This window comes from Leptidea sinapis, chromosome 21 (genome assembly GCF_905404315.1).
Source record: "Leptidea sinapis chromosome 21, ilLepSina1.1, whole genome shotgun sequence".
Taxonomy (NCBI): Eukaryota; Metazoa; Arthropoda; class Insecta; order Lepidoptera; family Pieridae; genus Leptidea; species Leptidea sinapis.
Genome location: NC_066285.1, coordinates 10,019,340 through 10,035,527, shown reverse-complemented (window position 1 = coordinate 10,035,527; position 16,188 = coordinate 10,019,340). Strand labels below are relative to the sequence as shown.

General features: G+C 34.5%; 1 protein-coding gene across 2 annotated transcripts in view; it reads left to right on the top strand.

The window, feature by feature from the left end:
• Positions 1-4,436: 4,436 nt before the first annotated feature.
• The window catches only part of LOC126970650 (TWiK family of potassium channels protein 9), a 49,883-nt gene continuing 38,131 nt past the window's right edge, over positions 4,437-16,188 (top strand). Inside the window, exons 1-3 of one of the 2 annotated variants that reach the window (XM_050816731.1) lie at positions 4,437-4,605; positions 4,851-4,920; positions 8,517-8,736. In XM_050816731.1, the coding sequence (XP_050672688.1) occupies positions 8,584-8,736 (153 nt within the window). In that variant the 5' untranslated portion in view covers positions 4,437-4,605; positions 4,851-4,920; positions 8,517-8,583. The remainder of the gene's footprint in view (positions 4,606-4,850; positions 4,921-8,516; positions 8,737-16,188) is intronic. The other variant, XM_050816730.1, reaches the window with a different exon arrangement.

Here is a 16,188-nt window from a genome sequence, read left to right as displayed (position 1 = left end):
ACACTTTGGGGGCATAAAAAAGAGCGTGGCGTAATTTTTATCCTCTACATTTTAAGAGCTCTCGAGACGGTGCGGTACGAGTTTTTACCGGGTTTACATATAACCAATGACAGCGAAAGGACGTATGGAAAAAGAATTGATAAAATCCAAGATGGCTGCCGCGTAACATTATCTTCATCAGATTATGAATATCGGTTCCATGGTTCTTGGGGTTGCCGAAATTGAATTGAAAATAATACATTGAGAATGTTTTTTATTGCAGAGTGAAACAGTGTTGAACCCGACTTACGGCCGTTCCCAATATTCAGTCTATCTCTTACTTGAGATAAAAATCGTAACTATCGTTGACTTTTCTGTCCCAATATACATATCGAAGGTAACTCACCTTATCCGTACACGCTGTCTGTCAATGGGACGACATATAGCTCACTAGCGATATAAGTTTGTATGGAAATTGCAATTCACGCGTCCTAATATAAGGCAATAAGAATGACTTATCAGGTATATTGCGACAGCTTCAGATTATTGACAGCTAATTACTGACAGTAGAAGGTAGTAATTTATGTCTATCTGTAGATATTATTGGGAACGGCCTTTAGAGTATACTAGCAGACGATCTGACAGCACGGTAATGCGTAGTCGATTCTGATTTGTCAACGTATTTATTAGCTGGTGGCTTAAGGCTGGGGACCGAGCCAATGGCGTTGAGGAATCATGCAGAGTACAGCGGAATCGTACAGAAAATAAATGTTGTATTTCATATTATTAAATCCACCTTCCACCACAAATTAGGATGTCATCTTCACCATCTGGTTGTGTGGCGGTTCTCCACAGTGCGGTTTTCAAGGAACTTTCTTTCAAATACAACAAAACTGTGGAAAGAGCTTCCTAGTGTGGTTTTTCCGGGATGATACGACTTGGGTTACCTTCAAAAAAGCGCGTACACCTTCCGTTCCAGTGATTCCTCTGTAACGTCAGGTGACCCGTACGCTCGTTTGTCCTCAAAGGTTTTCACTTATCTCATGTGTTCTTATGAACACACGGTGTTTTTTTATGTATAATTAATTTGACGTTTAAGACACATTCTTGGCACTGTTCAATGCGCAGTGTAGGCAATAACAGTAAATAAGGTGTTGTGGACGATAATGGTAATAGCCGCAATATTTGTATCGTTGCAAGCTATTATAGACTCTGTTTGGCAATGCAATCCACTTTTTGACAAGCGAAAGACCTTTGCACAGAAATTGCTTTGCTAGATTCTTTAGGCTCAGGTCAATAACTCCTTAGGCTCGTTGGCCACTTTTAGGATGGAGAAGAAGCACTGAGCTTGTTTTTTTTATGACAGTAAGGGACGAGACGAGCAGGACGTTCAGCTCATGGTAAAACGATACGCCCGGTCCATTACAATGTAGTACTCGTAACGTTCAGGATTCTTGAAATTCCCAAATGTTCTGATCGGCACCACAATTGTGCTCGTCTCCTTGAGACATAAGATGTTAAGCCTCGTTTGACTGAGGAAGCTCCTTTGCATCGGATGCCAGCTAGATTATGGGTACCACAACGGCGCCTATTTCTGCCTTGAAGCAGTAATGTGCAAGCATTACTGTGTTTCGGTCTGATAGGCGCCGTAGCTTCTGAATTACTGGGAAAATGAGACTTGATACCTTACGTCTCAAGGTGACAAGTGCAGTTGTATTGCCGCTCAGAATTTTTCAGTTTTTCAATAATCCTGAGTGGTGGCATTGTATTGGGCAGGGAGGATCAATTACCATCAGCTGAACGTCCTGCTCGTTTCATCCCATTTTTCACAAGAAACAATAAGAATTCAAGAGGATAGGAAAAATGTCCGCAGCGTGGCTGTATGTTTACGACTTCTCAATGAAAATCGGTCACAGTAACAATGGATACGCTATCTTTTCTATATTGCTGTATCTCCATTAGAGATGATCTTCTCCCTTGTACGCTTTGTTTGTCTCTAACAGTAGTATATTGTGAGTTGGAGTGACCTAATGAAATTGAGCAACTAATTTTAACTAACATAGGAAGAATAATGATATTATTAATATATAAAACAAATTGATTTTTTTAAATTTTAGCCACCTTTGTCTCCGTGGGGCCTTAGCGACATGGGCGCTCTACCGCTTAAGACAGTGGACCACATATTTCTTTTAAGTCACAAATATTAATTATGGTACAAATCATCCAGACACTTGATAAAAATACCAGTTGAAAAAATAATATAAGTAAAGTATTTTTCAATCTCTGTTATCTTAAATGACTAAACTAAAGTCTGAATGTACTATATATATATTTAGCTTCGTGGGGCTCTTATCATATGTGTACAAATATACTTATAATGAAATTGTAGAGTTTGAATTTCTGTACATAGAAAATAAATGTTAAAACCAATTAGGGGGATGCAAGAAGGAAAATAGAACAAAAGCTGAAGTGGGCCTCAGCGTCAATTATTTCTCCCATGGCCAGCTCCATTTGGCTTTCTCCGTGTAAGCCAGCCAACCAAACTATTTTTTTGTCTATATTCCGAATCTTTTTACGTCGTCTATAAAGAAGCATATAGGTTATAGGTTATCACGGGCTACTATCCGCAACTCGACGACTATGGCGCGCCTATTTTGCATGGTGAGGTGGGTGGCTAATCTTGCCATCCAAGCTCCTCAAGGTAGTTAATCAAACCTCTGACGTCACCCATGACCTCGGGGAGAGTTCTCGGTGACCCCAGGTGTTTGGCCTGGTAAGTGGCCACACTCCTACACTCCAGAATGATGTGTGCGGCCGTCTCTTCTGCCTCCATGCAGGCTCTGCACAGCGGGCTGTTGGTGACACCTATACTAAGCAGATGTTTGTCAAAAGGGCCGTGACCCATTATAACATGGGTTAATTTACGTAATCCTTGGCGTGGGAGTTTTAGTAGCTTGCGAGAGAGCCTGAAGTCTACTTGGAGTAGGGCCTCTTTTGCTTGTCTACACCCTCTCACTTCCGTCCAGTATTTACTTTGTAATTCCTTGGTATGTTCTCGTATAACCATTGCAGGCCATCTAGAGGGGAGATAAAGAAGCATTATAAGCTATTGAGATCTATTCTTTCATAACCTCAACTAAACAAATTTGAAAATGTCCTTAAATCTCCGACAATTTATACTCATTTCTCTTTCCTGCTCCATTATCAGATTCTAATTAACATCTATCCACACCTTAAAGATTGACCATTGCAATGAGCCCAAATACCAAACCTCGGCTTTAAGTTGGTGAGGATTTGGACAACCTGTGGAATCGAGGTCATGCCTCAGCATGAGGTCAAGGTGCTAAATTTTGTATTGATCAGACCTATGAATGTTGGTCAGATCCTCTCCTCAGCAAGAAAAGAGGTGACAATCTTTGAACGGCTGAACTGAATCTCTGAAAACACTCTGGATCAATTTTCCTTTCAAACAAAAAGTTATCTAAGCCATTTATCTATTTGGTAGCTACGATGACACAGACAAACACACTCAAATACACACTCACGTTACACTTAAAACGCCCTTAATTTTTCGCCAGGCGTTAAAAACTTTGATTCGGATGATCGTGTCGAGTTCAGTACAACTATAGTACATAACTTAAAGAGTGTTAAAATGGTAATCGCAGGAATAATTATACATATTTTAAATCATCTAAAATTCTGAAGTTATCGTTATATAGTATTATTAGTTAATAATCGCTTTGATGAGCACTAAATACTTCTGTATAAAAGTAACAATTCATATTACATAATATAAACCAATTCTTCGATTTATTTTTATTTATTTAAGGAGTTGTTGAGGCGTCCCCAATGCTGATAATTGATTTATATTAGCCCAGCAGGAAAATCCTTCAATTTAATGTACAACAATACATTATTTTATTGTTATTCTCGAATCGTAATTAAGTAAGAGTCTGGATACCACGCGGACGAAGTCACTGGCCCCAGCTAATACATATACTTAAGAAACTTTTTTCATTTTCGTTTATGATAATTAACTTCACAAAAAACGCATTTATTCACAAAATTTTAAACATAATTATAAACATAATTAACTTCTACTGCGTGATCTTATTATATATATCTCTACAATACTTAATACATTTTGAAGTCAGTGATAGCTACCGCGTCAAATTAGCATTGCAATTACGGTATGGATATGGCTTTGCTATGCTCGGAGTTTCCCTGCGAGACGAATAATCGGTTAACGACAGATCTTATGAAATTTAACTTTTATAAAATATGCATTTAGTAAGTATACTACATATTCATAAAAAGTAATACTTCTACCAAAGAAATTCGAGAGAATGTACAGCGAACAGGCGAAAATGAGAGGTACCTAAGAGCTTAGCTTTGTAACCAGGGAGGTTTAGTGTACCCAATCCACACTTTGCTGAAACAATTTTCAGTGTATCGCGTGACTCGACGGGAAACACTTGTTCCCGGTTTTTCTCACGAGAGCATCGGGACTAAGGGATTGTATTACTGTCTGTGTTTGTTTTGTGTTGTATCTTTTAGACAAAAGCACAAATTTATAAAACGAGTGATATTTATATTAAAAAAAATAGTAGGGAGAATTTCTAAATTGTAAGTACGCACTATTATTAGTAAGCACTTGTTTTAGTCTATATTATTGTTACAATTATTGTTTTATTTAGTCATTGCATTCTTTGGATGCGATATTTATAATATATATAAGTATAATACTAAAGTATTTTCTTCGATTAAAGCGTAAATAAATCACTTAAATGATTAAAACGCGTGTAATTGTATCTGTGTTTTTATATTGGATTGTTGCGTATAAGTTACATTATTATTTTTTACCTTTCCAGATCTCCTTTTCAGGGGGACGAGAACTGAAAAGGTCTTGTAACGTCGGGTTAACTAATTAATAATAGAAAGGTAAATTTTACGCAAAAATCAAACTTAAGAACACAGTTACAATAACACGAGTTTTAATCCTTTAAAAGTGTTATATTTAAGTATAATACTATATATAGATTTATATATAATGGTGTTTGTTGAGTAGGTTATAGTTGTGTTGCTATGTTAACAAATGGCTAAGGCTGATTACAGAAAAACTGACCTACTTCTTGATCTGATAAAAGAAGCTTTTTAGTAATTTCCGCAATGCTACATAGCATGGATTATGATAAGGGGGGCTTTTATGCGATTAATGTTATGAAGTAATAAATATTTTATACTTATCAATTAATTCATCTGATATAGACGGTGTCTTGCAAATATGTAGTAAGTAGGGTAAGTCCCAGCCACTGATCAGGTACTATCTATAAACAAATTTAAATGGTTTATTAAAAAAGTGGCCAAGTGCCAGTCTCACTCACCAATTCAGGGTTCCCTTGTAGCAAGTAACATAATATAAAAGTAGAGTAAGTCACAGCCACTGTGCAGGCATTATCTATAAATAAATTTATCTATATAAATGAATTATATATATCAAGTCTTAATAAGGTCTTGTAACATCGGCTTAACTAAATTAATAATTACAACTACACGCGTTTTAATCCTTTAAAAGTGTTTTATTTAAGTGTAATACTATGTATAGATTTAAATATAATGGTATTTGTTGTGTAGGTTATAGTTGTGTTGCTATGTTAACAAATGGCTAAGGCTGATTACAGAAAAACTGACCTACTTCTTGATCTGATAAAAGAAGCTTTTTAGTAATTTCCGCAAAGCTAAATAGCATGGATTATGATAAGGGGGGCTTTTATGCGATTAATGTTATGAAGTAATAATAGAAGGCATAAAAGGCATTTATTTTCTCAAAATCGCTTCGGAAACAAAAGGCACTCTGAGAGAGAAGAAGTGGCGCAAGAAACTCTCCCAAAATGCTTTTTCTGCCCTTTTTTTAATAAAAATATACAATATTGTCATGTCATGCTATTGCTATAAAATAATCATAATTCAGTCCCAGGCTGTCCGATCACTTAGATATTCAGCTGTGGAGTAACTGGTTTTACGATGGAGCCATTTTTTAATATAACATTTAAATTTATTTATAGTTAATGCCTGAACAGTGGCTGAGACTTTATTATAAAAGTTTATACATTTACCCTTAAAGCTATTATGTATCTTATGCAGCCTAGTAGAATTAGTCACAAGCAATCCCTTATTTCTAGTGTTATAATAATAAAAATCACTATTAAGAGCAAATATTTTATACTTATTGCCTAATTCATCTGATTTCGACAGTGTTCAGGCATTATCTATAAATAAATTTAAATGTTATATTAAAAAAGCGGCCAAGTGCGAATCGCACTCACCCATTCAGGGTTCCGTTGCAGCAAGTAACATAATATAAAAGTTCTTGTAGTTCGTTGTAACTTAGATGGATGTTTTATTAATAGTTTTTTTTTTCAAGTTATTGATAAGTAAACATTATAATTAGTAACCTTAAAGATGGGATTTAGATCCTACTATATGCGAGCCCATATAGGCTTGTGATAGCTAAACAAGCTAATATATATTCTAGTTTTACAAGAAAAATTTTCGAAAAAAAGATGGACAAGGAGGTAATAACGTCCTGTGACCAGAATTTTGCATGAATGACAGTATAAAATAATTGTCTTTTAAAAAATCTTCGTTGAAGTCTTGAAAAAGTAAATCAAATCAAATCAAAATCAGTTTATTCAAGTAGGTCACGAAAATGACACTTATGAATGTCAAAAAAAAAAAAAATCTTATTGAATCTACCACTACTTCGTAAAGGGTTGAGCTAATGAGAAGAAGTAAGTAAGTAATGTTGGCAGATTGTTGTTGCAAAGAAATTGCAGTTTATGATTTATTACGTATTAAAAAAACTACATACTAGATCTAGTTCAAACCAATTTTCGGGGGAAGTTTGCATAGTAATGTACATCATATATTTTTTTTACTTTTATCATTCTCTTATTTAAAAATGGCTCTGTCGTAAATCCTACTACTTCACAGCTGAATATCTTTAGTAATACCTTTTGGACTCGTAGAAAGATGCAATATAATTGAAAGAAATGGCTTTTTAATTACACCTTATTGCCTTAAACATACTTATTGCCTTATAGGCCACTTCTGAACAGGGACAGGGACTTTATTAAAAAGAGCGCAGAGGAGGAATTCTGGGAGAGTTACTTGCGCCGCTTCTTCTCTCTCAGAGAACTATTTGTTTCCGAAGCGGTAGTATTTAGTATATTAGAAATGATATCAAAAAGAATTCTAAAGGAATCAATTTTGAGAAAATTAATGCCTTTTATTATAAAAGTGTACACATTTACTCTTAAAGGTTATTACGTATGGGTTGTACTATAAGTAGTTACAAGCAATTCCTTATTTCTAGTTGTTAGGTTTATTTACAATCATTTACAATAATACACACAAATATTATAAGTTGAACTAAAAACTAGGATCTAAATGGAGTGATTACTTACAAATAAACACGGCATGCACTGAAATAATTAATTTTAAGTATTTTATATAATAAGTTAAGAATTAAACACACATTTATTATACACATTAACATACACAGTAACATTAATTTTTCAATTATAACATTATTAAACATTACTAATCTTGGAACAAAAAGACCTGCGGAATTTGGCTAAGGAATCAGCAAATATGTCAATATCAGCTACGTTATAAGAATTTAATATTTTACATAATATCCGAAGGACTGGGGAATTGGTACCTACGATCGTTTGACGAAGTACACATTAATAAAATTTTAAAAACAAAATTTTATGAACGATGCGGGACTCGAACCCACCTTTGGCGTTCCATGCCAGTGCCAACCAACTGAGATAAATTTCAAATTTTATTTGTGTATTAATCCTAGAAGTGAGGGTTATCACTTTAAGAACATATCAAATTGTATAGGACACATTTTATTTGTAGTTAACGCTGGTCAAAACAGAGACATCGAGTGTTATCCAGTTTAAACTAGAGTAAACGTGTTCTAAGTAAAAGCTGTAAACCATCCAATAAATCAAATCAAATCAAAATCACTTTATTTATGTAGGTCACGGAAATGACACTTATGAATGTCAAAAAATTATTTTTCTTATTGAATCTACCGCTACTTCGTAAAGGGTTGAGCTAATGAGAAGAAGTATCAAGAAACTCATTTCCACTCTTTTATATCAAGATTTACATTTCAATCGATTTACAAATCATTTCAATTACTATATAATATGTAAAATGATGCAACAAACATACTCAAACAAAATAGTCAATGCCTTACACGAGTAAGTCAAAAAAAGTAAATGTAAATTAATACAAAAGTTATTGAGTACTGTAGCTGTATCATCCACACACACCATAAATAACTAAAGGTATTCTGTGAGGATTTTATTAGCGATTATAAATAAATAATATATATTTATATATATATATATATATATATATATATATATATATATATATATATATCTTTTTTAATCTGAAACTGAGTCTCCGGCAACAGGATCATCCTGCCACCTAATAACATATTTAATACTTTTCAGGTCAGCAAAAATAATGAACAGATAGCTATGGTAGATAATTGTACAAAGGTAGAGATTACTTGATATAATGTGTAAGGGAGTGAATGTCAGTTGGGAGACGGAGACCTTGATGGGCACGCCTCCAGCGCCTTCAACATGGGAACGGATCATTCCCAGAGCAGCTATATCCCACATTGGTCTGTTTGTAGCCCTCATGCTGTACACAGGAGGTGGAGGTTTGGTAAGTAGACATCTTAATAAATATAATATACAAATCATTATTACATGTCTAATAGCATTCACAGACGATCGAACTTGGTTCGGAACGGACCACGAACCGTACGGTGCGGTCTACACAACAGACGAACGCACCAGACTCCGAATCGTCCAGTCCTATTGTGCTAGCATTGCGTGAACACGTCTCCTCGACATGCCTCCTATTCTATCAAAACAGGCCAAAATTGCATTAGTTGCGGCAACTAACGTTGCTACATCGTCATTACATAACCAACGAAAAAGAAGAAAAGAATGGGCAAAATTTTATCTCAGAAATGGGGTAATATGACTTCCATTTTTCTAAAAGTATTTGAAATGCTTGATTGCGTGCATCTTTATTACAATAAAGGCTATGCGCGATAGTCCACAAACATGGAAAGTCTTTATACATTTCAACAGCTCTATAAAAGCTTTTTTCTCTATACTAACGATGTCTTCTTGGTGTCGTTCCGAATCCATTTCTGTGAACACGTTACGACGTGTTGCGCATACGGTGGCTCAATAGAGACTAAACTGACATTTGGTTCGGTGCGCCGTCCACATGATCGAATCGGTTTGGAACGCACCGCGTTCGATATGCAAGCGCTCCGAACCAGCCGTACCGATATTAATACCGGCGGACCGTGCGCCACACGATCGAATTTGGTTCAGAGCGCACCATTTTCGTGGTCCGTTCCGAACCAAGTTCGATCGTCTGTGAATACTATAAACACTATCACACCCTATTACACCCACACACATTCTTAGAAGTTATACATTTTTTAAATATCTATTTTGTATAAAGACAGTATTTTTATTTTTATTAATCTGATTTTTATAATTTGTTTTGACTATGTAGGTAATGTCTGGTATCGAGAAGTCACTGACAGCTGAAACACAGTTCATACCTAGTTTATCTGTCTTTGCTGCATATATTGTATATCTTATATCTTTATACGAGCAATTCTTATCTTAATATATATAAATTACGTGACACGTTGTTTGTCCGCGATGGACTCGTAAACTAATGAACGGATTTTAATGGGGATTACTTCATGGAGTGCAGTTTAGTCCAACTTGAGAGATAGGATAGTTTATATTTCGATTTGGGACCCATAATTATTTGTATTTCCAATATTGTATGGACATATTTTCTGTTAGAGATTTTATTGACGCACGGTTTGACTGTGAAACAATTTCATTATAACAACAGGGAGCAGAACGAAATAGTTCTTGATGTTATGAAATATTATTTGCAAATTCTTAAAAAACAGTATTTTATTTATTACTAGCTGACCTGTATAGCTTGTATTGCCGATATTAAAATTGCGATACAAAAGTAACTGTTGATCGTAGATGGGTGAAAATTTGAAATAATGCTGACTCATAATCAAACAAATTTAAAAAAATAATGTCAAAAAATTAAAAAAAAAAACTTTGGCGTGGACCACCCTTAACATTTAGGGGGATGAAAAATAGATGTTGTCCGATTCTCAGACCTACCCAATATGCACTCAAAATTTCATGAGAAATGATCAAGCCGTTTCGAAGGAGTTTAACTACAAACACCGCGACATGAGAATTTTATATATTAGATGTTCAGAACAACGTCTGTCGGGTCAGCTAGTATTTATATATAATCTGAATCTCGGAAAATTTAAAAAAAAATGTAAGCTCTGCTGGGACATTGGGTGATCCGGAAAGCAGAATACCCCGGTTCGAATTCAGATGTCCAATTAGTTTTTTTTTGTTCAAGTTTTGTACCTTCTTAAAAATCCGGCTCGGTCGTCCAGGTACTAATTAATAATATGATTAAGAAACATATTTTTAACTTGTTATTCTATTATTTATTGTAATATTTGGGAAATAAAGTTATTATTATTATTATTTTCCACAGAATCTACATAACTCTCGTGTAACCGTGTTTTATATGGAAGAGCAGGACAAACGAGCTTACGGTCATTTGGTGTTAAGTGATCACCGCCGCCCACACTCTCTTGCAACACCAGAGGAATCACAGGAGCGTTGCTAGCCTCAGATCGGCGCGATATTGGCGCGCGCAGAGGCATGTCAATGCGTATTACTTTACGTGTATTTTTTTTTTTTTTTATTTTTTATTTTTTTTTTATTTTAAGATTCACCAGTGGTAATTACAATAATACATTTATAATTATTATTATTATGCTAATTTACAAGGGTCTTATTACTAAATGCATTACCTTTTAAGGTGAATACCGCATGCTAAATTATATTGTGTGAAATAGTTACATAAAATAAATATAAGTTATAAAACAACCATTCTATAATGTAATGAAATTAAGAAATTAACAAAATCTACTAAATAAGTCAAGATAAACGTATTAAACAAATCAAGAATACTTATAAATTATTTATGTACAATACATTTTTTTACATTTTTGCGAAACCTTGGCAATGAATCACTGAATGGGTCCAAGCATTTATAATCGTTTATAATTTTGCATAATCGCGACACAGGTGAATTGATCCCCAAAATAGTTCTGCGAGATGGTTTTTCAAATAAGTTCACAGGTTTACGTGGGCATCTAGGCACTCTAAAATTAAACATAGACACCAGAAAGGAGTTGTCATAAATATTGTTAATACTTTTGTATAAGAAAAGTAAATCCAATATGTCCCTACGTTGTTTCAGAGTTAGTATATTAAAATATGTAAATCTTTCAGAGTATGTTGCGAGTGATCTAGATTTCCCAATTGAGAAAGCCAAGTGATAAAGAAAACGCTTCTGAATTCTTTATTATTTTTTATTAATTTTTTATTAAAAGATTGCCTATAATTATGATGATTTTAGTGAATGTATAAGAAAGCTATTGAAACAAGCTATAAGACCATGCAAAATAAACCATCTTATAAACAAAATGAGGGTCAGAACTTCGTCAGGGCGTAGTGTGCCAAACGGCACTTCCGATTTTGGTGTATCAGAAAAATCTTGTGACATATTAGCACTACAGAAATTCTAGAAATAAAAAATAAAAATCTAGTGACATACTACAACTAGCACTTCCCGATTTAGGAAGGTAAGGAAGGTGTACGCGATTTTTTGAAGGTGCCCATGTCGTATCGTCCCCGAAACACCGCACAAGGAAGCTCATTCCACTGTTTCGTAGTAGCAGGAAGTGGGGATGATATCCTAATTTGTGGCGTTCGAAGGTAGGATTCGGCGGCAGGAATCATGTGAAACAGCTCTTCGGAACACTTCCCGTGATAAATGCGGTAAAAGACACACAATGAAGCGACGTCTCTCCGCAACTCCAAGTGATCCAACCGTTCACAGAGGCAATACAATAAATTAAATAGCCTGTCCCACTTTTACAAATTTGGCATATATGTTTGTTTGTATATAATGGAACCTTTGAGCTGAAAGTGAGATCGAATCAAGGTCTCCGTGGTAAGAGTCAACGGTCCTACCTATTGAGCCACCTATGATTTTTAATTTTCCTTTGAAAGAACGCATTTCTTATCTATATTCATATATTTTATAACACTCACTACACATCTTATTATAATTCTACAATAATTACTGATCCTCACAACTGACGCGACTTTACCCAAACAAGGTTACAAAGCTGAGCGTGGCACCTGAGTCTCATTCAATACGTTGATATTAAAATTAAAACAAAGTCCTTACACACAGCGCCTTTCTTTCTTTAAGATGGAATCCCCAAAACACGCGCCGTAAAATGTTTGATAACTTGTTTATTTCCAAAATAGTTAACAATCATGTCAATAATACCGAGCTACTCGATAAAATATCTATCACCTTACCTTCGAGCCGGGGCGTGCATATCATACAGGCAATTAGGCAGTGCCTACCTCGTAATGAACCTAAACAAATATAGTGTTAAAGTTAATTTAGTTTAATTTTATAACCAAATACCCTACCGTTATTTTATAACCAAATTTCTTTTGAACCCCCACTCATAAATTTTCCTAAAAACCTACGGTAAGCAATCTCCAGGCTCAACTACGACTATTTAGATCTACTGTAGGTACCTACCTTTCTGGAAAACCAATGCACGCCCCTGGCTTCGAGGTATCCGCGTAAAAGTATTCATAATACATCGAGCAGACTTCAAATAAAATCAAATTCAGTACTGAATTCGCCAATCATCAGAGCTGGCGAACAATAGGTATAACATACTTGTTAGAAAACACCCAAATGTCGATATATTCAATGACTCTCATGACTCACTTAAGAATACAATACTAACATACGTTTAAGTCATTCTATAAACTAACCCAGGGACTTAAATTAATTTTCACATTTACTTTTATTTGTACTTACTTAGTTATAAAACACCTACTTTAAAGTATTATTAGTTAATGCTGTGCATTTCTTTTAAAGGCGTGAATAATAGAATTGTAAATAATGTTAAGTATGTATTCTGTTGAAGTGCCTAATGAATAAATAAATAAAAGTCCACATCGCGCCTATCTATGTTTTTTATAGGATTATTATTTATCTAAGGACAAATCAAAACCGTTACTTGTAGGTCAAGTTTCTCGCATTCCAGATATAGCATAATATCTATTATTGCCGCATAAGTTTAATAGGCGTTTTCAACCGACTTTAAAAACAGAAGTCGGTTCTCAATTTGATTGTATTTATGTGTTCATTCTAATTTATAAAGCGGTACGCGAAAGGAGGGCACAGAAAACTTTTGTTTACGGATGAAAATATTTTTTCAATTGAGTAACATTTTAACAAATATAATGACCGTATTTATGCTCAAAGCTCTAAGGAAGCTTTCCAATAACGCGACAGAGTGCAACGTTGGCACAATCTGACTTCAGTGATGGCATGGTGGGGTATTAGCTATGAAGGAGGAACTGAGACATACTTTTGTGAAAAGAGTATCCAAACATCGGCACAAGTATCAAGATACCATTCTTGAGAATGTAGTGAAGCCCCTTAACAACACCATGTCCAATACCAAGAATAGTCCTTCCAGCAAGACTGCGCCGGGTCATAGAGCTCGGTCTACGTAGTCTTGGTTTGGAAACTAACGTTTCGGACTTCATCAGAGCTGAAGACTGGCTGTCGTCTAGTCCCGTTCTGTTTCCGCTGGTTTATGATTTATGGTCAGTTTTAGAGATTATGGCTTGCTCTAAACGACATGATAATTTGAAGTCCCTAAAACAATCCGTACATATAAATACAATGGTCTAGGTTGATCATGGATATACGTTTAGGTAAGGGACGTTGAAAGAAGTTTAGGAAGTCGAACTGAATTTCTCCTTTGCACAGGATGCCGGCGCTTTTTTCTGCCGTAAAGCAGTAATGTGAAATATAATTCTGTTTCGGTCTGAAGGGCACCGTACCTAGTGAAATTACCGGGCAAATGAGACTTAACATTTTATGTCTCAAGGTGATGAGCGCAATATTTTACTGCCACTCAGAATTTTTGGAGTTTTTCAAGAATTCTGCACTGCAAGGGGCAGGGTATCAATTAACATCAGCTGAATGTCCTGCTCGTCTCGTCCCCTAATTTCACTAAAAAAATGCTGTATAGTATATTTGATAATCAAATTAACCCTTCAACTTGATTCTATCATTATGTTGCGAAGGTTTTGTTTCCATAGTAACTGATTATTGCAATCTGACTATTACATCGGACCGTGTTATAAATTTATGAGATACTAGCTGACCCGACAGACGTTGTTCTGTATATAATAAATAAAATACTGTTTTTTATGAATTTGTCAATAATATTTCATAACATCAAGAATTATTTCGTAAAATATGCTTCCTGTTGTTGTAATGAAATTGTTTTACAGCAGAACTGTCAAACCGTGCGTCAATAAATTCTCTCATAGAAAATATGTCCATACAAAACAAATATCGGACGACGGGGGACACATCAAAGGAAAAACAAAATTGTTGTTTTTATTTAATTCTGAACACTTTTATATTTATTCATCTTTTAAACCTTCCCTGGACTTCCACAAATAATTCAAGACCAAAATTAGCCAAATCGGTCCAGCCGTTCTCGAGTTTTAGCGTGACTAACGAACAGCAATTCATTTTTATATACATAGATTGGTTTTCTAAAATAGGTATAAGTTAGTCCTTAAGATTGACTACCGGTATAGCCGAGTGGTTAGAGATCCTACCTACTAAGCTAGAGGTCCCGGGATCGAATCCCGGTAGGTGCAAGCATTTATGTGATGAATATTGATGTTTGTTTCCGAGTCATGGATGTTAAAATGCATTTATGTATGTTTATATGAATTTATGTATGTTTAAGTAAGTATACTGAATTAAATAAATCGTTGTCTTGTAACCCATAACACAGGCTATATATATGCTTAATTTGGGTAAAAAGTGTGTCAATATTATTTCTAGTCTTCCGCTATGGTTTTCTGTGAATATACGTGAATTATTATTAAAATTGAACGACAAGAATCGTCAAATTTAGAAAAAAATGACACGATCAAGAAAATATAACATTCAGTCATTTCTTATGTTGCCTGCACAAATTAATTACAAACGAAAGACCAAATCAATTAATTGCAAAGGTTTACAATAGTAACTGTCTACTCCAAATGTCACGAGGGGTTACTGAAAACCAGTTTTGTGTTGGTGTCTTCTGCACTAACCAACAATATACTGAGTCAGCTCCTTTTAGCAGGGAATCACACGCACACAGTGTTTTTCTTAATTATAAATAATATTTGTTACATTCATTTAATATTCAAAGATTTTAATCAATATTGTAAATTGTCTAGTTGAGTATTTTTAGTTGCTAATAAAGAGTTTTCTATTCTATTTCTACTCTAAATACTAGTAAGAATAGCACTTTATTTTAGTGACTTATGCTATTCAAAAATTTGTCAACAGCTAATCATGTTATTCGTGCGTAGTGAACATCTATCAACAGTAATTTTTGTAGAAAAACTTATTGATATCGAAGGATTAACTTATGTTGCAAATCATCCGTTTAGTGGACAAAAAATCCTAATTAACTTTAGTGTCTTATTGTTCTTAATGTATATTAGTTTTAATAAGATTTGGCATGTCTATTATATTCGTAAATATTAAGATATGTTTTTCATATTATTTGTGATTATATTTTGTAAATGTTTACCTGTATTTGTAGTGTCACTCCCAAATAAAGATAAACTTACTTATTCGTCCGCTTAACGGACATCTAGCAACAGTAATTTTCTGACCTTACTGGACGAAAAACTATTTTAATTAGAATTATAATTTACTTTCGTGTCACATGCTATTCTAAATTTATGGATGACTAAAGCAGCCTTTTATATCTATCTATACCTTATTTAACTAACTTAAGACGTACCAAACTTTGCATAAGTGTATATTTTTTTAGATGCTAAAGCTTAGAAATGAAATTAATTAAAAAAGAAAACAAGTTTAATGCCTCTCTGTACTTTC